This window comes from Tamandua tetradactyla, chromosome 5 (genome assembly GCF_023851605.1).
Source record: "Tamandua tetradactyla isolate mTamTet1 chromosome 5, mTamTet1.pri, whole genome shotgun sequence".
NCBI classification, from domain to species: Eukaryota; Metazoa; Chordata; class Mammalia; order Pilosa; family Myrmecophagidae; genus Tamandua; species Tamandua tetradactyla.
The window spans coordinates 112,590,446-112,617,412 of NC_135331.1; the positions used below are offsets into that span (position 1 = coordinate 112,590,446).

General features: G+C 37.5%; 1 protein-coding gene across 2 annotated transcripts in view; it reads left to right on the forward strand.

The window, feature by feature from the left end:
• The window catches only part of LRRC1 (leucine rich repeat containing 1), a 134,655-nt gene that overhangs the window by 43,584 nt on the left and 64,104 nt on the right, over positions 1-26,967 (forward strand). For both annotated transcript variants that reach the window (XM_077162088.1, XM_077162089.1), the window contains one exon: positions 9,426-9,543. In XM_077162088.1, the coding sequence (XP_077018203.1) occupies positions 9,426-9,543 (118 nt within the window). The remainder of the gene's footprint in view (positions 1-9,425; positions 9,544-26,967) is intronic.

The following is a 26,967-nucleotide window of genomic DNA, read 5'->3' on the forward strand; positions in this document are numbered from 1 at the left end:
TGTCATAGCTTGCCAAATCCAACCGAAACCATCCTGCTAATCCTATAGAACACCTATATTGTTATTCAAGATTCTACAAAGGCTCCATTTCCTCGGATAACTTTCCAGAAACCTACAACCTCCAGATGGGTCCCTGAAGTGGATAAGTCCTGAAATGCAGAGGGGCCAGCCTCTCCACAACATCAATTAGTTCCATCCCCCTCTCCGTATTACTGACAGCCCCTTCCAACTTGAAAAAGTTAGAATAGGCATAGCCCAAATACCCTTAAAGAGAGGGATAGAAAAATCAAAGGTGATGGTGGAGTTATACAGAGAAGGTAGGGTTTAAAGAATGGGTATAATTGCATAATCATTATATTGGTATTTCTTTTAGTTTCTAGTAATTTAAAGCAACTAGAAGTAAACACTTAAAATTGTGGGACTGTAACCCATACCAAACTCTGAAATCTTTCGAAAACTAATTGTTGCGATGTGCTTTGAAATTGATTGCTTTTTCATATATTTGTTATTTTTCACAAAAGAAGAAGAGGAAAAAAGTCTATTGTGATGATAAATGCACAGCTATATGATGATATTGTGAACCAGTGATTGTACATTTTGGATGAGCACATGGTATGTGACTATATAATATATATCAATAAAAAACGAACAAAAAACACCTGGCCTTGCTGATGGGTATAGGGGTTCAAATAAAGAAATGCATACATGTATCCCAAGCTCAGTCTTTTATTACTAAAAGGAGTACCTTTTTTCACTGACTATCATTGCCTATCAAGTCTATGTATTTTTTTTTTTTTACATGGGCAGGTACCAGGAATCGAACCCGGGTCCTCTGGCATGGCAGGCAAGCATTCTTGCCTGCTGAGCCACCGTGGCCCACCCAAGTCTATGTATTTTTAACAATTTTATTAAGATATAATTCCCATAATAAATTATACAATTATATAATTCACAAAATTTAGTGTTTTTTGGTATATATAGAGTTGTGTACTGTTACCACAAAAAAATCAGTTTTAGAACATTTTCTTCAACCCTTATGAAACCCCATACCCATTAGCAACCATGTTCCATTTCCTAGATAATTGCTGATCTGCTTTCCATAATTTTATACATTTTTAACCCCCTGCTTATAACATTGTACCTAATAGGATTTCCATTTTTCTATACCTTTTAGAACTAAAAATTCTTAGATCATTTAACACTAATTTTTTCCACAAGGAAATGGAGGACCAGGGAAGTTAAGTGATTCACCCAAGGACATCCCCATTTCACACCTCTTAATCAAAACACACTGGTCTAACTTTTTGGGTAAAAAACATGTTCTATTTAATGCTTATTTAATTAATAATTCTTACTTTCAAATGCTTATCAAAATCCTTACAAATTCAAGTTCTGATTATTTGAATTCTCTCCTTCAACCAAACTGGTCCTTTTCACTATTCTGTGAATATTTCTTTGGCTTTTCCCCTGTGTTTAATCTTCTCATGTAAAAAACCTACCTTAGCCAAAGTTTATTCAATATATTATTATGTTTTCTATTTTAATTTTCTTTAGACAAATCATTACTCTACAACCAGTTGTAGAGTTTTCTAGCATAATCTCCCCATTTTTAAATATGCATTCTTCTGTGGCATACCTGAAGTTCCTACCTCATTTTGTAGTGGATTATTGAATCTATCAAATTTCTCCCAATCCATGCCTCTTTTCAATGTGATTTTTGCTGCTCTTCCCATACACAAGTGTGAACTATTTCTCCAATTCCTTTAATCCAGGCTTGCTTTGTGACTCTCTTTGACCAACAGAATGTGACAGAAATGACATCATGCAAATTTTGAGGCCTAGGCTCCAAGAATCCTTGAAGCCTCCGCCTTTGCATTTTTTAAATGTTGTGCTGAAAACACCATGTAAGGAAGCCACTGTAATCAATTGAAGGGCAAGAGGCCTGGAGGAGAGCAGAAGCACTCCAGCTGATAGCTGGCATCAGCTGCTAGATACATGAGTGAGATGTGGATTTTCAAGCCAATTCCAGTGGCATTAGTGAGCCCAGGTGAAAGCAGCAGAGGAACTGCCCAACTAATCCATACAATTGTAAGAAAACATGTTGTTTTGTGTCATTAATCTGGAGTGGTTGTGCAGCAAAAGATAACTGAAACATATTGTGGCTAAATTGAGATGTTAAAGTGTGTAATCCATGTAAAATCTTTAGCTCACTGCCAAGCATAGAGCACCTCTTAATGAAGTTTAATTGCTATATCATTGTTGTTACTGATATTGTTGGTTCAGTCTCTGTGGTTGCTTTACTTTTCTCCCTCCTCCTCATTCTTCTCTTCCTGCAGAGATAATGCTATTGCTTTCCCATTATCATTAACTGAAGTATTAAAGAATTTGTTGTTCTTGGTGTAATTTTTCCTTCCTGTTCAGTAAATGGTTTAAACAGTCATTTTAAACTTTTCTTTAAATTATGGAATTATATGTGCATATGTATGTAAAATATAAATGTACGGCTTGTAACAAATTATGAAGTGAACACTTGTCATTACCACAAAGGTTAAGGAATTGAACATTGCCAGGACTCCAAAAACCCAGTGCATACTCTTCCTAATATAATCCACTCCCTGATACCTAGTGGTAGCCACTAACTGATTTTACAGTAATCATTTCTTTGCTCTTCTTTATAGTTTTTACCATCCTGTATGTATCTCTAAATCAAAAAGTTTAATTTGGCTATTTTTTCAACATTATAATGGAATAGTATAATCCTTACTCTATTCAGTCTGGCTTTCTCAACATAATTTTTAAGATTCATCTATATTGTGCTTAAATAGTAAGCTTTTCAACTCAGAATTTCATTATTAGCAATAGACTACTATTTTTTTGTTAGGTCTACCATTGGTTGATGTTTGGTTATTTACATTTTGGCTGTTATAAACAATTCTGTTAAGTACATTCTTGTATCTGTATTCCCTTATACATGTATACATGTATAAGGGAGTTTTTTATTTGCTTGTTTATTTTCTTAAACGTATATACCTAGAAGTAGAATTTCTGGATTATGAGATCACAGTCAGTTTTTGCAAGTTTTATGGAAAAAAACAATGCTAGATGATACAAAAGTATACATAAGGACACATTAAATGTCAATCTTATTTTGAGATTAAAACCATTGTTTACCCTGTTTTACTTGTTGTTGACCAGAAGGACAGTCCAGGTCAGTGGGGACAGAAGAAGGGATGAGATGTGAGTTATGTAGGATGGAAAGGGGTTAGCATTAGTTGAAGGGTGAGAATACCTTGAGAAGGGAAGTCTGTGTGTATATATACTGTCATATTTCATAGTCAAACCATTTTCAGGAGTTCATAACTTCTTTACAGTGCTGTCCTCCAGACGACCCTGTGACTGTGTGTGTGCATTTGTGTTCTCTCTACATTATGGAGGACTTGGACAACTGAGGGATGATTTATAAATCCTTTGCCATTTAGAGATAAGAAGGGCACAGCTCTTAAAGAACTGAGATTTCCTATGTCCCTTCCTAAGAAGAAGGGAGGCACTGCATTCTATCAAAAGAGAAGGGAAAAGAATCTTGTCAGAAATAGAGAATGAGAAAATCATTTTGTTCAGCCAAATTAAAGACTGTATCTACTAAAAACAATAGGGTGCCTATAAGAAGATTCTGTGGTGTGACATAACACACCCAAGCAATTTGGGTTTCTTTACATGTAATTGTACAAAATGTGCTCTCAGCAGGTCAGTGTGTTATAATCAAACATGGTATAGATGAAGAATGGTGTCTGTGTGTTCTGTCACGTGGTTGCTCTGTGCTGGGGCTCCCTGCCAAGACAGCTACGTGAATTGTTCTTCCTGTGCTCTGGCTAATGTCAAGGGAAGAAAGAAGTGTCTATGGCTTGTTAAGGCTTTACTCTAAACTACCTGAAAAGTTGAAAATTTGAGGATTTAATAAAGTATTGGTGGCATTGTGTCCATTTTATAAGGAAGTAGTTAATTTCAAATATTGGAACACCCTGTTGATTAAGATCAAATCAGGTTAATGAGGGAAAGACAGGAATTAATATTATCTTAGAATCATGTTAAATAGAGTTGGTTTTACATCTGGTATGTGTTTTCCAAGTTGAATAAAGTAGTATATGTGACAGGCTGTGTGTGAGGATGCTTTTAACATGCAGAACAAACCTTAAATTTGCTGGCTTTTATCATTTCTATTGGATGTGGGGATTTGTAGAATATAATTTATAATTTCCACTGACATAAAAACTTATTTTTTACTGTAGATCTAAGTACGTTATTGATTTGATTTCTTGTATTATTTCAGAATGGTCTCTAAGTATATGGGATTGGTGATGGTTTTTGTGCTTTTGCTATTATGCCTTTCCTGGAAAACAAAGTGAGCTTTTCATGCTTGAGTAAACACATTGATGTATTATGAAACTGTCAGACTCTTTGAACAATTGGCATAAGCTCAGTTATTCAAATATGTGATTCTTTTGAATGGCTTTTTGTGTCAGCTAATGGTTCAGTATAACCAGCATACAGAAATTTCAATACCTTTCCTTAAGAATTTAATCTTCAACAGCATGATTAAAGAAATCCTCAGGATTAGTCCTTTTTGGTTGAGCTCTTTGCTCATTATCATATATAGCTAATTGGAGCACTCATTTGTTCAGATTTTTAGTATATTTTATTTTTAAATGCTTTTCCTTTTTGTTTAGAAAAATAATTAAAAAATTATTCATGCCTTATTCTTATTCTTGTCACCTAATACAGCCATGTTTTTCCTATGTCCCTTTCCTGTCTATCCACTTAACATGTGCTTTTTTACATAGTGTACCTGTAATTTTGCTTTCTTTTTCAGTTTAGTAAGTCTTTTTCAAGTTCCGTGGTCTTCATAATAATTTCCATTGCTTGCCTTATATCACATGTTAATCATTTCTGTTATTTAACTTGTATGTTTTCCAGTTTTTCATTTTTACTAATAATGTTGTAATAGCTGATATTTGTGTATTATAACTTAATTTTCTTACTTTCAATTATATTACTAGGGCAGGTGCAAAGAATATCATTAGTATGTCCATGGACTTTAAAACTTTTTATAGTTTATGTATCTCCCAGTTGCTTTCCAAAAGGCAGTGCCACTTACCCTGTCTTCAACAATGTGTGATTGTGCCCATTTTACTGCAGTTTAGTCTGTTGTGCCATTGGGTTCCCCCTAATTTAAGAGACCTGATGTGATACCTCATTACTGTTTTGATTTGCGTGTACTTGACTATGGCATGGTTGTTTATTTTCCATTTTTGTTTACTGTTTTTACCATTATATTTCTTCTGTATGATTATATTCCTCTTTATCAATTAAGAAAAAGATATAGACTGTTAAGTGTTAGCCCTACAAAATTATCATTTAGAGCGTCCTGTAATCTTATAGTTTGATTTCTATTTTTACTGAAGTAGTATGTGCAAATAGAACTCAATAAGCTGCATAGGGTGACAATGAAGAACAGCAACCTCTTGCCCTCCTACCTTACTCCAGTTTATGGTTCTTGAGAAACCCTAGCTCTTTGTTGTTTTATGGTTCTTTGCCTCCATATTGCCACATGATCTGTTTTTACTGCTTGGTTTTTTTTTCATTTTATAGTTATCTGTTCATTTTCTTCTTTGGAAGGTGATATGTAGCTCATATGCACATAGTGTCTTTCTTACTGACATTGACATAACATAAATTTTGATTTATCAATATAGGTGTTATAGAACTGTGCTGTAATTATTTTTCATAACCAAGTCTTATATTTATATTATGATTATATCTTCTTAAACTTCATATTTTTCCTGGCATTAATAATTCTTTCCTCTCTTTGCTTGCTTCGTTTTCTCTATTTCTGATTCTAATTTATCATTAAACATTCTGATAGAGTTGTAAATCCCTTGACTCTTTCAAACATATAAGATAATCTCTCAGATGAGTCATCACCCCACCCCCACCCCCTACCCTCTGGGACCTTTCATGTTTTTCCTCCAATGGGGAACGGTTGTCTCATGACCTACTACTAGGTTTACATTTTGGAATTCCCTTCACTGTTCATTTTGGGAATTTCCTTTGTCTCAATTTTGTTGATAGTCCTTTTCCTGGACCCCAGATCCTCCCCCTTTTTAATTTACTTACCCATTTGGGTGGATTCTTGAGAAAGATGCACAGAAGGAAATTTTTTAAGACGTTGCGTGCTTGAAAAGTTCTTTAAAAGTTCTTTATTTTGTCATCATACTTTATTGATAGTTTGGCTGGGTATGTAATTTTAGTTTGGGAATAATGCTTTCTTAGAATTTTGAAGACATTGTGCTATAACACTTTCTTACTTTCAAGGCTGCTGTTGATTTGAATGCCACTGATTCCCAATTCTTTGTCATGACCTTTTCACTCCCTTGTCCCCTCTGGAAGCTTTTAGAATTTTTTTACATTTGCAATTTTGAGCTTTTACAATATGCTTTGATATGCATCTCTTTTCACTCATTTTATTATCCACTTGGTTCTTTAAAACTGGGAATGTATGTTCTGCAGTCCCCTATTTTTTATGTTTTCTTTCTTTGGAATACCTGTTAGTTGTATGTAATACCGTGTGGACTGGCCGTGCAATTTTACTGTCTCTCCCTACCCCCAACCCCCCCCATTTTTCCATGTTTTTTCTTTTTACACTACCTTCTGAGGGATATTGTTAGCTTTATTTATTTTTTTGCCTCTTTTGTTAGAGTCTCTCTTACTGATGCTACAATATTTTTAAATCTCTTGGTGCATGTTCCTTATTTGAATTTTGTTTTTTATGGCATCCTGTTGCTCCCTTTCTGTTCTCTTTTTTCTTTGAGGGTAATAATAATTACATTTTTTTCTGGTTAATGAAGTTTTTTCTTACTTCCTGCATTGTATTTGCTTCTTTTGATGTGTATGTATCTACATATGTGCATGTGTACACTCTGTCTTGTAAATTAGGGTTTTTTCCTCAAATATCTGGAGAACTTTGGCACTGCTCAAATTTAATACGGAGGCACTTGGTGGTGGGGAGGTGGGGAGATGGTTGGAGGCTCTGTATGCATGGGTGGAACTTGCAACCTGGGGCTTCTCTATAGAATATTTGGTATCTGTTGGTGCTTAGGGAACCCTGGCTGCAGGGAGCAGGGTGGTGGGGGTCTCACTGTTCAGAGTTTGACTTAGTCTCCCCATTTTAGTACAGACTTTTACCTAGTCCATAACTGTGCTTAGCTATTCTTGGAGTCCCGAGCTTCTCTGGGTCAACCTTTCTAGAGAAGAAATTTTTAGACTTTTGTCTGGCAATGCATGGTAGGGAACAGACTATGGGGATATAAGTTACTTCTTCATGTAAATTTTCAACCAGGTCTCTCTTCTCTTCAGGGATACCTGGGCCTAATTTTTTATTGGCTATTCACCCATACTGACTTAAGTTTCAACTCTGTTTTGATTTTTTTCTCACTTACTCATGTCTACCTGTTTTATAGCTTCAAGGACTTGGTTGCAGATTTATTTTGCTTCTTGTCCCCCTCTCATTTTTAATTGTCATAGGTGTATTTTATGTTTTTATGTCTGTAACTATCTCTCTATAAGTTTCTTTAGTGTTGTTTTAGTACAGATGTGGGGTGTGAAAAATCATGTGCTCAATCCGCTAGTGTAAGTGGGAGTATCCAATGTAGACTTGATTGGTCAAAAATAATTTTTTCTTTTCTACACGTCTGTGGGATAGTGTATTTTCTGATGCACAAATATTCCTTTCAGAAGTGTCTGTTTCAATGTTGAAGATATAATTAACAAAACTGAGTGTGAGTATGGTTGCAAAAGGAAGGCTAGAGTCATGTATGTCACCAGTAGGAAAGTGAGGAAATAATAACATAGCAAAACATAGGGCTAACAATGATGGGATTAATTGTACAAGTAAAAGAAAGTTTTTACTTGAATGAGAACAAATGTATGTGTGGCACTGTTTCAAGGTGTTAAAAATGTGATGGTATGTGAAAAAAATAATTAATGCAAACTAAGGTCTGTAATTAACAGTAGCACTGTAACATTTTGATATTAATGGTAACAAAGACACTATACCAAAGCTAAATGCCAATAATAGGTATGGAAATTTTTCTTGAGAAGAAATGAGAATGTTCTCATATTAACTGTAGTGATGAATGCATAATTATGTGATTATACCAAAAGCCATTGATTGTACACTTAGGATAGTTTGTATGGTATGTGAATAAAACTGTTAAAAAAATAAAAAATAATAGGGAGCTATTTCGATTTGCTAATGCTACCTGAATGCAATATGCCAGAAATGGATTGGCTTTTATAAAGGGGATTTATTAAGTTACAACTTATAATTCTAAGGCCGTGAACATATCCAAATTAAGGCCCCAACAAAAGGATGCCTTCTTGGAGGAAAGGCAGCATGTAAATTGTCACATGGGAAGGCATATGGTGACATCTGCTGGTCCAACTGGATTCATTTCAGAATGGCTCCCTCAGCTCCTGTGGGTCCTTCAGGCTTCTCCCAAGTGGGATTTCCTTCTGCATCTCTGTACGTCTATGCCTGCTTTCTGTGTCAGCTCTTTTAAGGACTCCAGTAAACTAATTAAGACCCACCTTGAATAGGTGGGCCAAATCTCCATGGAAATCATCTAATAAATAAGTCCCACCCACAGTTGGGTGGGTCACATCTCTATAGAAACAACCTAATCGAAGGTCCCATGCAAACAATGTGTCTGCCCCTATAAGGCTGGATAAGGATTAAAACAACAAGCCTTTACATGACAGTTTCAAACTAGCACAGGGAGTATAAGGGACATAAGGGGTATGGAATGCTTTAGGTCTTTTTTCTTTTTATTTCTTTTTTGGAGTAATGAAAATGTTCTAAAATTGATTGTGGTGATGAATGAACAACTATGTGATGATACTATGAGGCAGTGATTGTATATTTTGGATGGGTTGTATGGTGTATGAATATTTCTCAGTAAAATTTCATTTTAAAAAGTATCTTTTCAAAGCCTTTATTCTAATTATCACCTATGTTTGTTTAACACTGAAGATTTAACATCAATTTCCATAAGTAGAAAAACTGACCCCCAACTCAGGGAGTGATACTTACTGTACTTACTGAATTTGCTCATTAATTTATTAAAGCCTTTTATTTTGAAATAAATGTAGATTCGCAGGAAATAGTACAGGATGATCCTTGTACTTGCACTCAGTGTCTCCTGATGGTGAACTCTTACATTGCAGTGATTAGCCCTATATCAAAACCAGGACATTGACATTAGTACAGTCCTTATTAATTTTTAAGGGACATACTGTTTTACATTTCATATTGATCAAAAGTTTATGTTTCTAATAATGTGAGACCTATGTGAAACTATTTTGTCTTTCAGCAATTTTTCCAGCTAGTCAAATTACGAAAGCTTGGGCTTAGTGATAATGAAATTCAGCGGCTCCCTCCAGAAATAGCAAACTTCATGCAACTGGTGGAACTTGATGTGTCTCGAAATGGTAAGAAAATAATTATAGTTGCATTGTCCATTTGTCTCTTCTGACACTGGGACATTTTTAATAAATATTGCTGGATCAGTGTTTATTAGAGATGCTTTTCCTAATGGTTATGGGAAAGCTATGCATACATTTTGGGGTGAAATTAATATGATACTACCTACCATTTTTGAATAGTTAAGTCAATATAGATATAAACAAAAAAAATTTACAGCACAATTTTTTAAAAGATAACTTCCTAAAGTAAGTTCATTCTCATTCACAGAGCTATAACATTGACTGGGAAAGAGTTTAATCTAGCCCCCTCATTTACTGAATGTGAAATTGAGGGCTGGTGGTATGTATGGTCATTTGTCTCAGTGCATGGATGCTGCTGAAGCTGGGGGAGATCCACCCTGGGGAAGACTTGGTTACTCTTGGCCATAGCTAAGTTGCCCACTCTGCTCCTGTGAGCATCTGTCTCCTTGCAAGAAACAAACCTGCATGCAGTTCAGGCATAGTCTGTCATTTTAATTTATTTAGAATTAGGTCAGTAGTGGTTTTGTCCACTTGAGTTTATGTTGTATATTTGTGAGTTTATTTTGATTTCCAGATACAACTATTATATTGCTTCCTCCCCCCCCCCCCCCCCCAACACACACAGTTTTTGGAACATTCTGCTAGGGTATGTTCATATCCTGTTTGTCCTTTCCTGTTTTTAATGGGTACTCTGGTTTAACCCTCTGTTTTATAGCTCCTGGTGCACATCATTAACAGGCTAGTATCCCTGCTTGTTATTGCATATTTGATTAATTACTTCAGTTAAAATGCTTCTGCCTTTGTTGATGAGATTTGATCCTTGCAAAAACTCTAGTATAATTCCCTCAAGATAGACCCCAAAGTAGTCTAAATTATTTATAAAAAGGATAATCCTTGTATTTCTCCCATATTACAGACTTGTTTTGCTTTATTTTCTGTTTTGTTTTTAATTTCCCTGTAAAAGTCTGTCTTTTCAATGAAATTCAGGTCTGAGTCTTTCAGTCTTATGTTTTCCACGGACGTCTCAGGGCCCAGATACAGCATTCCTCTGTGGATTATCGTTCCTATACTGGAACAATAATCAGTACTTGATTGAAATCATGCATAACAATATATATATATTGTTATGAAAAATATATATTTCACTTTTAACTGATTTTAAATTGGTCTGTCATATGTGGAATTCCATACATTGGAAAATGTCTTTAGGCCAAGCTATATGTTCTTGACATAGAGTCTGATTTTACTTTCCTGAGGATTATTTCTTGCCTTGAGAGCACTGGAAAGCAGTTAGTTAGTTATATAATTAATTTTCAGTGGTGGTGGTGAAGGGGTACCCAGACTGGCTTAGGTAAGGGGGATTTGGTTGTAAGGATGAGGGTGGAATGAATATTCCAAAAGCATTGGCACAGAGCTTGCGTTAGAGACCATTTTGGAGCTGTTATGGCCTCTGTCTTATAACCTGTCTGCTTCTCTTATCATGAGTACCAGTTCTTCCCTCCTTGCTGAAACTACTCTTCAGGAACTGACTTTGTGGGTAGCCTTTCCAGACTCAACTTGTTATGACTTCTCTCTGTGTACTTTATGACTTATGCCCCGCTGTAACATCTATTTGCCAATGTTAAATTTCTAAATGAAGAATGATGGACCCAGCTCATATTTTGATGCCATTATTGAGTGTAATAAGCCAAGGTCACTGGCCACCTAAAGATTGACTGCCCTGGGAGATGGATGGCAAGCCATGCAAAGAGCATGGCTCAACCCTCAACACAGAAGTTGTTGATGAACAGCTTCCTGTAGATTGGAGAGTGGGATGGAGCAGCCATCCTAGCCTAGACTGGCCAGCACTTGCCTCTAAGGCTATCCTATATAGTCCTTATCTAAGGTATAGGTAATTGAAAATAATCTTCCTTATTTTAGCAATTGTCTGAGTTATGAAGAGTGACTGGCTGTTACCTCTGCAAGGAAACAGTGACTCTAAAATGGTCAATGAAATTTTAAAATCTGAAGAAATAAAGTACCCATTTTGAAATTGACATTAGGAATGCAAGTAAACAGTGGTCCAGAGATAATTGAGAAGAAGTTTTGGCTTTAATTATTTGAGAGGAGGGAAAATACAGGGCTTGGAAGTTTCGAGTTCACATTGGGATGCTTTTCAGGAAGTCTGTGTTGTCAACTGCCAATTTCACAAGGTTCCTCATCCAGCTATTATCTTCAGACATTCATAGCTTGAAAGAAGGGCTACTTGCCTCTTACCACGTGCTCATTTTTACTTTCCAGCATGTTGATAAAAGAAGCCAAGGTTTCACCAAAGCCAGTGTCAAAAAAATTTCCTCTTCTTGGGATACCTATTCTTTTCTCTTTCCTCATTTTCAGCCTTCCTTTCTGTAGGTACTGGAGTTTGGTGGCACCTTCTTTCAGGTACTGTAGAGATGCTGAGAGGGAGTTGACCACTCCTTCCCCTGATTGGCAGAACTTTGCTCTGGCCCAGTAGTCTGAAGGTGTGTGTGTGTGTGTTGGTGTTGGGGTGAGGGGAGGGCAGTATGGAGGATGATATGGTTCAGGACTTTCTTTGAGGCAGGAAAAATGCTGCATAGATGCCAGAGCAGAATAAGGTCACCTTTGACTATAACCAGCAGGAATATGGCTCTTGGGTAATTTCCAGACCAGGCAGATCTCACTGTGCTTCCTCTCTCATATTTTTCCAGATAAAATCACGTTGTTGTAAAAATTTCCTAGGCAACTGAGTAGGTAAATAAAATAAAATAGTATGTAAGAAAATAAAAGTCACAAAGCCTGGGAGACTGTGTGAGAAACTCCCACTTTTACGTGGATGCTGGCATTTGTAAGGGTTTGGGGTTGGTGTGTGGAGGCGTCTGTGAGCCTCTGGTCTCTGTTACTCAGCTGATGCTCCCCCTTCTTGAATCGTTCCTTTGAGTTGCCGCCCAACCCCTGGAGCAGTGCCATAGGCAGGGCTGACCATTGTTGTATGGGGCCTTTATTGGCTTTCTAAATTCCTGATTTTTCGGAGAGTGTTGGAAGGCAGGGTGTTGATATCACACCACTGAAATCCATTGAATCAGTGCTTCCCGAACTTGGAAATGAATCACTTGAGAATTTTCTTAAAAATGCAGATTCTGATGTAATAAGAATGGTGTGAGACCTGAAATTTTTCATTACGGGCCCACAGATTACACCAACTAGCAAGATCTTTGATGTCACCACCCACAAGCCTGCTACCGACGTTCTTTTAGCAGTTTCGCGTGGTTATGAGCACAGGTTCACTCAGCCTCTGCCACCCTCTTATGTTCCCTGGTGCAGATGAGAAATCTTCAGGATAGTTGGGTCAGATGCTAAGGCTGATTGAAGCTCAAGTTTGCTTTGAGTCTAGGAGCAAAATTAGAACTTTCCTCATGTTCCCTTGCTCAAGTCAGGGAGAAAATACACGTTGCATGTTTCTCTTCAAAAAAGTCTGTAACTGAGGAGAAATTGTTACGGGCTCATTTCTTAGGCAAAAAAGAACTGCCAAGACCTCCTATTGCTGTCTTTTGTATTCTTGTTTTCTGATATTTTGGGCATAAAGTCAAGGGAATTGTATGTTATGTTAGAAAAGAGAAGGGTGTGTTTAGGGAGAAAGAGGGCAAAACACTTACGGATTTAAATAGTCTGTAAGGATTTTGTTTCCTGAGCAGAGAGGCTTGGCATTAGCGCAGCGTGTGTGGGTTAGCCCCTAGAATGGCTGCATGTGCTCAGCAGACCAGCCCCTGGGCCCGAGCCCCAGCTCAGCACTGGGCGACTTCGGGCAGGTCCCTTCCTGAGGCCCTGGGCACAGCCCAAAGTGAAAGATGGAACCAGGCACTCTGCAAGGCCGTGCTTCTTGTGTGAGCACACTGAGAGATGAGGGAAGTGTGCTAATTTGTTGGATTATTATTATTTTTTAATCAGGCAAGTGGCTAAAATGTATCTGGTAAAAAAGGAAAGTAGTTGCTTTCCTTGAATGTAGACTGAAGGGTGATTAGAGTGTGTGATCTGAATATGCTGTTAAAATTTTGTCTAAAAGAGCTAAATGGGTTTAGGATTAAGGTCTGAAGTAATCTTAATTGCTAGACTCTGTTATCTTTTTCTTACCGTTTCTTACCTCAAGCAGTTCGAGAAAGTTGACCTCTGAATATGTGAGGGGTGGTATCACCCCATACTAGTCTCTTGCTGTCCAAGAATCTAGGGCAAACTTTCTTAAATGCATCATGAATTATGCCCCAAGGGTTAGTTATTTGAATTTTATAGTCTATGTTGTCCTTTGGCTTACCTCACAGCCCAAGTATAAGGCTTATACCACAAGTACTGCTAGAGATGATTTTAAGTGGTATTGTAAAATGACAGTTTTTAATATTGAATCACGATCAGAAAATTATCCTTTTGTTTTTCAATTTTATTCCTTTTGGATTGCTTTCTGTAGAATTTAATAACACTGTATTATATTTATTGTTTGACTTATCTGTTTCTGGTGATAATGGTTTTCTATTTTTGTTAGTTATTCTTTTAAAATTGCTTCCTTCAAAAATAAATCATATTCAGATTTTAAATGTTAATTTAAAACAATGAGGTAAATAATAAAGGTGATAGGTGACATATCAATGTGGCAAGAGTTGTGAAGGTGCTGAATCTCAGGAAACACTGATTAGTACATAGCATACCATGCCACGGAGGTCATAAGTTTATTTCTCTTATGAGGCAAGTAATAGTGCATTAAGAAAAAGTATGGACAGGGACTGTATTTCCTGCAGATGATTTTGCAAACTTGAGTTCACAAGGAATTGAATAGAAGATAGTTTTAGTACAAATTACCACTATGACGAAGCAATACTTCATAGTAAATGGACAGTCTATCTACCAGCAGGGTCATCGTCCTACTGTCTTGTGAAGTCTAGACTTTGATTAAATGAGTTAGTTGTCCTCTGTTAAACCAAGGGGTGATGATGAGTGTCTGTGGTTTGTTGCTGTGTGTTTATTTAATGAAATATAAAACCAATCTTGGAGCCTGCTGAAATGACCTTGTCTAACATCAAGTCTTAGTGCCTCTGAATATTCTGAAGAAAGCTCTTTCTGACAAGCAGTAAGTTCAGAATGTCTAGAGGCCTTCCTCCGTGGTTATGAACAATTAGCCTTTTAAAATTCTGTTTTGTAAAGTTACACATATCCGTAAGTAATCCACCCTCACTAGAAGTGCGGCAAAAGCCAGTTTTTATCCATGCTGGCTTCCAGACTTGCTACAGTCAGGCCATTGTTCTCTCCTTTCTTGTTGCCTTACTGAGGTCCAAGTTTAGCACCCTGTTTAGCATGATGTCCTAATGGCTGGACTTAATATTTATAGTGGGAGATCTTCTTGTCACTGTCACTTTTGAAATACTACAGGAGACGTCAAAGGAAAGTGTGACCTTGTGCTTGCTCCTCTGCCTTACCAATTGGAGAGCTGGACAGTAAATATGTAACCCAGAGCTTGCTTTGTTGCTTTTGCAAATGTTTCTGCTCTCCTAATGTGAACGCTCCCTCTCCCTGTTTAAACTTTTACCTTCTCTTTTGTTAGGAAGAGGGGTTAAGGTAGAAATCACAGTATAATTCTAGATGGTAGCAATTATTTTTAAAGTGGAATTGGAAAGATCTGTGATGCTTCCATGTTATAGCTCCAATTTACCCCACTCTACAGCCCAGAGAATACTAGTTGTAGAAGCCATTCAAACTTTGAAAAAGTTGGCGTTAACTTTACGGACGAATTCCTCCTGATGAGCATATTTACAGTTTTTTTTAATCCTTTTTTGCTCCCATACCTGAGTCCTTTTTTTTTTTTTTTTGCTCCCATTTAGAATGATCTTTCTAGGTTGCCTTCTTCCCACTTGCTTTGCTAGAACATATGTATAGATGAATGAACTACTGTTAGTTTTCTTTGTTGTGTTAATATTGTTAATATGTTATCAGAAAAGTTGTAACCATACAGAATAAGTTGTAGGTTTATATAATTTTCTCCCTTCCTCTCTCCCTCCCTACTTTCTCCCTCCCTCTCTTCCTTTTTTTTTTTAAATTAACAGTCTCTAATAGAGGTAGTAACCTCTGAATTTGAGACGAACACCTTTGAATACACTTTTTTAGCCAAGCTCTTCATTTAGTCCCAGTTTATCTAAATGCTTCAATAATTTAACTTTTAACCTCCTTTTGCCTATTTTAAATAGCTTCTTGTCTTTTCCCAGCCTCCATCCTCCTTAATCCATTCATTCACCCAGTCTCTATATGTTAAACTCTTGCTAGATGCTGGATTTCCAAAACAATGGTGGATTACACTGAATTGAGTAAATTACAGAAGCGAAAATAGTGCACTAATTTCTCCTGAAATAAAACAAAACCCCAACATATGGATGGCAGTTTCTGTTTGTCTTTTAAATTAGGAAATATATTTGGGTTTTGGGTTGACAGTTTCCCAACATATGGATGGCAGTTTCTGTTTGTCTTTTAAATTAGGAAATATATTTGGGTATTGGGTTGACAGTTTCCAGCTCTAAAAGGGTTTGAAAATGAGCAGCCACATTGCTTCATTTTGATTTTGAGGTCACCCATGTTGTCATGTGAATCTGATTTGAGCCCATGATGCTGAGTCTGCAGGCAGCAGAAGGCTCTCTTCAAATGGTGGCTCCATCTCTTTGTCAGGATGGTGACAGCAAGCTGCTCTACCACTGCAGACAATGCTCTGAGCTAATTGAGCTAGAAAAGACAAATCTTGGAAAGGGTTGAAGAAACTGAGAAGGATAGCGGGATTGAGGAGGAAAAGCTGCAATTTGATTTTAAATTAGCTTTGAAAGTATTGAATAAGCCCATTCTAAAGTAACATGTATGCTCAAAGCCAACAATAGTAATGAGGATTGTGAGTTATATTCAGTTTGAAAATCTTTTGGCCCTGGCTTTAAAAAAATGCTTACAGTTATCAACTGTAGCCCATAATTATTATTGTTTTTACTCCAGGCAGTAATAATTAAGCACCCACTATGTGTAAGACTATGCACTGTGTTTTTGGTCCTAAGATAGGTGAATCTACAGACACAACAGACAAATAATAAGAAACTACACATTAATGACTTACAATATAGTGTAAATAAAATGCTGTGGGGCAAGAAGTGAGGTGTGAGAAGGATGTCAGGGAAAGTGTTACAAAGCAGCTGCCTTTTGCTTTGAGATTTCTTAGAGAAGCAGGGAAAGAAGCATTCTTAAGTAGTGGGAATGGCATGTCAGATGCCTGGGTTTTGAGGGAAGAAGCAATAGTTGGTGTACGCAGGGAGGGAGGTTGGGTGGAAACAGGCTGGGATCCAGTTATTTTGTGTCTTTTATGCTGTGGATAGGAATGTGTACCCCAACATCCAGGCAAATGGTTTTCAGATTTTTCTTTTTAGCATCATACCTTTTCCTGAAATGTAAATTTTCATTCAGTATTTACTGAGTATCTATAATGGGTCTGGCACTGTGATATAGTATGTAAAATAGAGAAATATATCATTATTTATGTAGCAGTAAAATATAGTGTTTTGGAATAACCTGTTTTAAAAGTCACATTTATAATTAACTTCTTATAAGTTATAATGATAAGAATAATGCAGCTCTTTTTCTAAACACAATAAAATTAAAACCAAGGGAGAAGCATAAAAACTACACGTTTATCAGACTATATCTCTGATTTATTTCTGTAAATTAGTTTCATTGCCGCCTATGTAAAAATAGAGATTCATGCAGATAAGTAGTTGCTGAAGGTTTTGGTTTTAGGGGAGATCATTATATAGCATTCCTTATTGTCTCAAAGATATTTTTCAAAGTAACCGATTTTAAAGAGACTTGAAAGAGAAATGGGTACTTTTTATATTTGAAATTTAAATCACTAGCAGTCTTGAACAATTTTTATACTTTAGTTGCAAATTTGGAGGGAGTCAATGAGTAGATTCCTCAGCTGTGTTGCCATCAAAAAATCAAAGGAAAAGTACCCCATGTGTAATAAAGAACTACAACTATATGTGTTGGCGTGGGATTCTTTCTGTTTTATTGTGGAACTAACATATGAGCTGTGAAGTGTGCTCTGCCAGGTAAAATGCTAAGCTCTGTGTATTAGGATAGATTACAAAATAAAATAAAATAAAATAAAACACCATAATTTCAGTGGCTTAACAATTTTATCACTGCTCAGTTTACAGTCAGGTGTGGGGGTGTGTGTGGGGGATGGGGGATGGGGAAGCAGGTGGTGAGAGGCTTTGCTCCGCACGGTTGTGAAAGGATCCAGGCTTATTCCTTCTTATGATGCCGCACCTTCCTTCAACTTGGAGGGTAAGAAAATGCAGGATTGTGTATCCAGAGAATTTATGGGCTATACCAAGAAGTGGTGTACAGCATTTCTATCCTTATTATATTGGCCAATTTTATGTCCACAGCTTAACTGAAAGAACCTGGGAAATACAGAGGAGAAACATGGCTATTGGTGATCACTAATATCAGCTACCACACCTAGCATTTAATAGAATGCCAAAATTGTACGGCTTGTCACTGATCACATGCAAGCCTATTAAACACACGTACTCAGGCATACACACATGATCCCAATGCATTCCAGGGCCCAAAACTTTCCAACGAATGACATATTTATAGGAAATTCAAATGTATGCCCATATGAACAGGACAGGCTTCCGTCCTACACCTCCACAAACATGCATGCATCTAAGCATTGTCTAGCATGATTGATGGCTGCTGACTTGTTAATATTTAATAGCATGAAAACCTAAAGTGTGTGGTGTTTTTATTAAGTTGAATTTTTAAAAAAGTTTAAAAATTATTTTAAAGTAGAGTCTTTTGTTAAAGAATCCTTGAAATGTTTTCTCTGGGTAATGTGGGGTCATTAGAGGTTTTCAAGCCAGGGTTCACCACCTTGGACAAGTTGCACTGCAGTTTCTTTTTCCGTAAAATGCAGATTGTAATAGCACCACTTTATAGAGGGTTTGTGACTTTTAAATGGGACTGCATATATAAAGGGCTTAATAAGAAACTACACATTAATGACTTACAATATAGTGTAAATAAAATGCTGTGGGGCAAGAAGTGAGGTGTGAGAAGGATGTCAGGGAAAGTGTTACAAAGCAGCTGCCTTTTGCTTTGAGATTTCTTAGAGAAGCAGGGAAAGAAGCATTCTTAAGTAGTGGAAATGGCATGATGTCAGACGCCTGGGTTTTGAGGGAAGAAGCAATAGTTGGTGTACGCAGGGAGGGAGGTTGGGTGGAAACAGGCTGGGATCCAGCATTAGCTGCTGTAGTTACCCTCATCATCATTATCTTTCATTTTGGGTCATGACAATTTGAACGAGGGCTTTGGGGTGAGGTCAGAAACAGGTGAGAAGGACCAGGAATGTAGGGGAGGTGGTTTCTGTCTAAGGTGACTTCTAGGCACTGTGCACCCTATGCCAGCAATGTGTTCTTGTATGGCATGTACCATTTTTTCTCACCCACACACTAATTCTGTGAGATGGGTATTAGCATCTCGGTTAGACAGATGAGGAAACTGAGGCTTGAAGATTTGTGACTTGCCCCAAGTCATACTGCCAGTTAGTGTCAGAGCTGAGATAAGGAGCTCAGGAGGAGTGAAATTTTTCATTATTTCTTGTATATACTGAAGATGATAAATGCAGGGCTGATAGTTTTATTCTATTTCCAGAGAAGGGATGTAGACAATGTCATGACTAGGTGCACTCTGAATTTAGAGATTGAAAGAGAGAAAGTCATCCTAAGACATTTAAACTTGTAAAAATCTCCAAAGTGAGTGAACTCAAACACCTCTTAAAGTGTCCCAGCCTAAGAGGTCATTTGTCAATCTTTTATGACCAGAAATAGGGCATAATCCTGTGAAAGATAGCAGGATTTTCTCAGAAAGTTCTGATTAATATTTCTGAGTTAATTGTGCTTTTTCAGCAGAATACTGATGGACTTCCAGAAATCTAAACAAGGAAAGCCTAAACATAATAATGGATGGGTTTTTACCTTTGAAAAAGAAGAAATTGGACACCATAAATATATCCTAGTATCTTGGAGGCAGAGGAAGATCTCCTATGGAGATGACTTTGTCCAGCTATTAGTACTAACAGTTGAGATCATCCATGCTCTTTTTTCAGGGTGTGTATGTCCACCAAGCACTGTGATGGGCTGTTTAATTCTCTGATAAAAATGCTGAGTGGGTGGTAGTGGTGGTATGCTGACATATTGGCATTCATACCTTGTTGTATTGGAGTTTAGGTTGATCACTCAGTCCCATGTGAGTTTTCTTATACAATGGCATATAATCACAGCCTAATCTTCTGTGGCAAAGTGTCACTGACCTGGCAACTGGGTGACTCTCATTTGATTAACCCTCCAAAAGTCATATCGCTGAAGCTCTGCCTCAAATAGCCAATGAGTTTCCCTCTTCTTTGCTGCTAGAGTAGCATTAATTCAGCAGATTTGTTTATTACTTCCTCTTGGTACCATGAATTTCATTTGCCCCATCCCTAAGAACACTAAGAGGAGCATCTTAAGAAAGGTAGAGAAATGGATTCTTAGGATCATTTATTTTCTAGGTTATTAACTTTTTAAGTGTGCTCTCATTGTTGAGAAATAATGAGTGAAGCTTAAATAAACATTAGTGGAAAAAACTGTGAGAACTGTATGACTCTTCATCATTAGTATATTTTTGGGATGCTTACTATATAAGCACCAGGTGAAGGCTAAGCACTTCATGTGTATTGTTTTTATCCACAAATCATCTCCTCCAAAAAGTAAGCTTGCTTCCCCTTTTTACAGATGTGAGAACTGAGTCTCATTTAGAAAACTTTCCTTTGGTCACATGACTAATATGTAGTAGAGCTGGTATTCAATCCTAGCTTTGTTGGACTCCAAATCATAATTCTCCCCCCTGCCTCTAAGTTAAACTTTTATCTTACTACCTAGATATAATCATCATTAATGTTTTCATGTATTTCCTTAATTTTTTTCCTTTTCATTACTGTTTCACAAAATTGGCATCATGCAATAAATAGATACTCCTACCTTGTTTTTTCATAGATTCTCACTGTTTCCTGCATCATTATTTGCCTTTATTGTTAAACAATTACGTTTTTTAAAAAGACAGATTAATCAGTAACACTTGCCTTTTAGTCTTTTTGGAGAATATATGAAAAGATGCATAACTTTAACCCCAACAAGGAACTATAGATTTCAAAGGCAAGATTCATGTAGGGCAAGACCAGGAATTTCATTTCCCCTAAGTTATAAGCTGTCCAGACAGAGTGAAGAAAGAGATAAGAAGTTTAGAAGTCTCTACTTGATTTAGGATTTTTGTGTTGAAATAAGATCTGGGAGGCACAATTACCCCTTGAGGCCATGTACATATGGAAAGAATGTTGGTAGAAGCAGAACAAGCATAAATTTTGAACTTTTTAAAAGTTATCACAAAATAATCAGTTCTGTATTTATCGACCATCTACTTTGTTTGTGAAGGTGCTTGTTAAAAGTACCATATACACTTAATAGTTGATGCCTTGAAGTATTTAACTTTGTTGTTCAGCCTTTGTTTGATGGTGTTGCAAAATGTTAAAAAATAGGACTACTGCTAGTCAGTGAGGTTTTCAAGTGCTAAGTCAAGATGAACAAGTGGGTCTAAGAAAATCAGAAAAAACTAGGAGGACTGAGTGCCAATAACTTGCCACATTTCCAAAACAAAAAGCCCAGAGCCAGTGGGAAACCCAGGCCACTGAGGGGACTGGGATCTCTCAGCAAAAGCCAAAACTAAGTCAGCAAAGCAGCAAGCACCTAAGGGAACTGAGTGAGTCATTGGTGTTCCTCATCAAACCTGTGAGGTATTATCTGCATTGTGGTCTCTCTGTCTCACTGGCTAGGAACTAACAGGATGCAGCATGGTAAGGACCTGTGCCAGTTTAAATCAGCCATATACTGAGTCAAATGTCACCAAAATGCATTTTATCACCATCACAGGGAGCATCTTTGTTTTCAGAAGTCCTTCCACCACACTCCCACCCACTCAACACACCTTTTAGAGCCTTGCTCTCTTCAGGGGCTGTGCATGTTGGTAATTTGAGAGTAAAGGTAACTTATCTCTACTCTTCCTGTAGATTAAGGTTTCTGCTTTGGGCTCTGATCATGGTTGTGTCAACCTTCAGGGTTGATCAATTGGAGCACATCAAGGAAATTTCTTCCCTGTAGCTCACAGGCACTTTTTGAGCAGATGGCTTTGGGTTTCTGGACCCCCTTCCCACTGCCATTCAAGTTTATTCTTATCACCAAAATCCCTCTTTGCTTGCTAGCAACTGTTCTGTCCTTCCTAAGGGATCAAAAATGGGAAGGGATTCTGACATGCAGGAAACTTGGTTCTATTCCTGGACCATGTACCCCTCTTCAGCCCCACCCACCCCCCCAAAAAGGGAAGAGATAAATTCAAATAAATGTGCTAAACAAAGGCAGCATATTTCATTATGCAAAGTATAAGAGAGTACTAGTGAAGTGTTGGCTAGAATGAGATAGGGAAAATAGGGGCAGGAACAGATTTTTAGAATGGGTTTTATTCATTTCTTGAATATTTAATAAGCACCACAAATTTGAGTTCTGTGCTAGGAGCTAGAGATGGGAAGTAATTTTGGCCTGATTTTCAAGGGATTTAGGGTAGAGGAATAGAAAGATCAAGTCCATCTGTGAGGACAATATTGTGGTGTCGAAAAGCCCTGGCTCAGAGCTGTGCCTGAGGGGACATAGGGAAGGGGCGAGGTGCTCCATCATTCTTTGGTAAAAGAGGAATATCAAGAAGGCTTTCTGGGAAAACTCTGAGAAACAAGTAGCAGGTAGAGTCTAAAGAACTGCAGAAAGGCCAAATCAGGGCACATGAAATAGCATGTGTGTTTATGAAAACTTGAACTAGAATGATGAATTTGGGGAAAAGCAAGATATCCCTGGAGTACATGGCAGGAGATGAAGCTACAGAAGTAGATGGTAGCCAGATCCTGAAGGACCTGTGTACTCAGCTAAGGTTTTTCTAAAAGCCATGGAGAGCTAGGAAAGAATTTCAAGCAGTGGTGTGACTCACACATATTCCTGTCTGTAGCAGGAAGCAAGAATTGATTAAGGGCAGCCTGGAAAGGGGGTGAGTAAGGGGACAGGGGCATCCATGTTGGGTGTTAGGAGAGGCTGGGGGAGAAGAGCTAGAGGATTGATACTAGAACAGGAGGCATAGAGATGATGAATTGGGCATGAGGACAACAGGGGAGTGGCTCGATGGATGTGTAGGGGGTGAGTGAGTGAGAAGCCTGGATCTATGATAAACTCCCATTTTCTGATACAGGAGAAGCAGGAGACACTGAGAAAAGAGTTAGGATTGAGGAGAAAGGAATGATAAGTTTATTTGTTGGTGTGTGGAGGGTTAAATGCCTTTGGCATACATAGAGGTGTTCAATAGATAGCTAAATTTAAGGATCTGAGGCTCAGGGGAAAATCTTAGCATCTTCTCTTGGTTTGAGAGTCACTCAAGGTGAGTATGAATGAGGTCACTCAGGGAGAGGATATGGAATTCAATGGGCAAATGAGTATGCAGTGTAATACTGCTTAGGGAAAAACGGGAAGAGAGGCCCTTCTGATATTCTGAAATCAGTTAAAGGATTGGTTGGCAATGTTGACTAGTGCTGTAGAGAATGTCAAGCAAGAGAACAGAGCAGTCATCATTGAGTTAAGCATTGGAAATTAATTTATGGGCTGGAGCTAAAGCTTGCAGATTAGCAGATGACACTCTTGTCGTGGATGAAACTGTTCAGGCCCAGCCTGTAGAGAGGCAGAAACTTGGGGAGTACCATTATTAAAGACTGGTGAAAAGAAATTTGAGAAAGATACTTGAAAGGAATGGCCAGAGAAACATGAGAATCACAAGAACTCAACCATGGAAACAAAGGTAGGGAAACACGTAATGAAGGGCTGCAGGGTAAAATGGGGCAGAATGATCAGTAAACATGGATAGAAAAATTTCCACTGTATTTGGCATTTAGGAGGTCATCTGTGACAGCAAAAGCAATGTCAAAAGAGGTTTACAGCACACATTGCTTATTGTTTTATGCTTTTTCCTTTGGCTTTTTTTTTTTGGAAAGATCAGAGGAAGACTTGAAAAGCAACAATATTCACTGTTTCCTGTTGGAGCTGCTAGTTCCAATGGTTGTAAGTGATTACAGTGATGGTGTATGACTTGTTCAGCTAATGGTGATATTATTAATGGAGCTATTTCTTAACTCTCTGCTCACAGTTGTGTTCATGTTTGATCAGTGTCTGGGAGTGATCCATCAGACATTGCCATTGCCACAGTGAGGCAGACCCAGAAGGCAGAGAGTCAGTGATAGTCTCTTCTGTATTCTGATTATTGGCTATGGAACCAGGTTGACTCTGGTCATTATCAGTATAGGTATTCAAGGTTAAATGTGAGGACTACAGAGAGAATATTCTGTCCTTCTAGGTCCCTCTAATGATTGCGTTTTTCCCACTGTGCTTCCATGTTTGTTTCAGTGGAACCTAGGAATCCCACTCTAGATATATACCCAGAAGAATTGAAAGCTGGGACCCTGACAAGTATTTGTACACCAGTGTTCATAGCAGCGTTATTCACAAAAGCCAAAAGGGAGAAGCAGTCAAAACATCCTTCAGCAGATGAATGGATAAACAAAATGTGGCTCAATAGAATATTACTCAGCTTTGAAAAGGAGTGAAGGCAGGGTACGAGGGTAGTTCAGTGATAGAATTCTTGCCTGCCTTGCTGGAGACCCGGATTCAATTCCCAGCCCATGCATTTCCCAAGCAAACAAGCAAACAAGCAAACAAGCAAAAACAAAATCAATGAAAACCAACAAACAAATTCAACAAGTGGTGCTGCAGTAAGGGGATACTAACATTGAAAAAGAATGAAATGTAGCCCCCCCCCCCCCCCCACAGCATACAAAAAAAAAATAGAATGAAGGGACAGGAATGGACATTTACACACTGGTGCTTATGGTGGCAGTGTTTTGCAATGGATGGAGGTGACCTAAAGGTGCATTGACTGAGGAATGGAAGGGGAAACTGTGGTGTACACATATAATGGACTGTTGAACAGCTTCAAGAAATAATGAAGTTATGAGGAATACAAGGAGGTGAATGAAACTTGAGGACAGTATGTTGAGTAAAATAAGCCAAAAACAAAAGACAAATATTATAAATGCCTCACTTATTTGGATTAATAATAATGTACAAACACTGAGAATTGAATTAGAAAGCATAGGTTATCAGATGAAGGCCTATTGTAAAGGGCCCTAGATTGTAAGCTCTTTAAGCAGTCACATCTATTCCAGAGTTACAACTGTTAGTTCTAAATCCTGAAATGCTGACCTCTTTGCTTGTCATTTCCTGGAACTCTGGGTATCTGTGTGATACCTGAGACTCAGAGCTAGAGTTCTGCAGCTGCGAAAGTCAACATTACCCCAAACAGCAACCGTTAAAAGCCCTGAAAAAGTGCTCAGACTTCAGTTAAAGATCTGAATGAAGCTGATCTGGGTAGAACTAAGGTAAATCAGACTAAAGGGTAAAGAATGATATTGACTTTATTTCAGAACTTCAACTTCTGTGTAAGTCAAAGAACGAGATGTTTATTTGGTGCAAAATATATTTTTTTAGTAGCACATTATCTTTAAGGAAGAAAAAAGGAATAAAGATCTGATACTTGCTACTACATGGAGAAGCCTTGAAGACATCATGTTGAATGAAGTCAGTCAGACACAAAGGGACAGATTTATGTGATTCCACTTATATGAAGTAGCTAGAATATGCAAATTCATAGAGACTGAAAGTAGTTTCCATGTTACCAGGGGCAAGGGGAGAACGAGAAAGGGAGGTTTAATGCTAATTAATTTCTGTTTAGGGTGATGGGAAAGTTCTGGTAATGGATGGTGAAAAGGGTAGGGCTATATTATGAATGTGATTAATCCCATTGAAATATATGCTTGGAAGTAGTTGACATGGGAAAGTTTATGCTGTATATGTTTCTACAATTAGAAAAAAAAGAGAGAGAGAGACTAAAGAGACAATGGCAATTAAATGGAATATGTGATCCTGGACTAGATCTAATGGAGGAGAAAAGGCCCAAAATGACATTATTGGCATATGAAAAAATTGGAAAATAGTCTGTAAGCTTTATAGCGATGTTAAATTTCTTGAGCTTGATAACTGTATATAAGGTAAAGTGAATATCCTTGTTCTTAGGAAATGTACATGGAACTTTGTGTCCAAGGAGAATGATATATATAACCTTTCTTGAAAGTTTAGAAAAAGAATGGATTGGCAATTGTGGCCGAATATTAAAAGTTGGCGGATCTGGGTATCTGGATGGGGAATATGTTGGAGTTCTTTGTATGGGTTTTGTATTATTTCTGCAACTGTCCTGTAAGTCTGAAATTATTTCAAAATAAAACTTTAAAAAAAAAGTCAATGGAGGCTTGTAAACAGAAAGGGAGTAACATGCCTTTCCCACTTCCAGACTCATCCCCCCCCCCCCCCCCACCGCCCTGCTGAGATTCCCAGTTTTGGGTGAATATTTAATTGGGCTTAATTTTTTATGCCTCATTTCCCCCACTGGATTATGAGATCAGTAGTAGGCAAAGGCCGTGCCTCTCTTACTTATTTTTGTTTCCTTACCTTCTGCTACAGGGCCTGAATTAATTATCAGGGCCCATTAAATATTAGCTCCTTAAATAATTGAATAAACAAATGAATGGTTGATTTCTTAGGTCTTGCCCTTGAGACAGTTTTTCCCATTCCTTCCACTGAGTTTCAGAAAGGAATTAGATACAGGAAAAAAGCGGTGCCTGTTTTGTCACTTTTTAAAATATGGTAGTGCTTATTAGGTGGATTGTGCTGTGTAATGATGTGCAAGATCTATAGCCTTTCTATCCAGCCTAGAGACACAGTTTTCTTGAATTATGTGAATAAAATAAATCTATTAAAAAAAATAAAAGATGACTGGCATGAAATGATCAGAGATGACTGGCTTAGCACTTCTGTGGAATTATAGGGTGTGATATTTATAATGCATTTTAACTTCTTAAATAGAAAACATATCAGATCTCAAATACATTAAGTCAGACAGTCTAAATTTTTTTTTTTGTTACTATGTGTTCTGCATGTCGGGACTGAGATATTATTCATAGGTATAGCAGAAGGAAGAATCCAGACTGAGAGGACAAGTTAGTCTATCCCCACAGATGTTCAAATCATTTGGGTAAAACTATTTTTGATAGGTTGGAAAGGGAAGATGGAGAATTTTCTATATTTCATAGAGGCAATGCTCTATCTG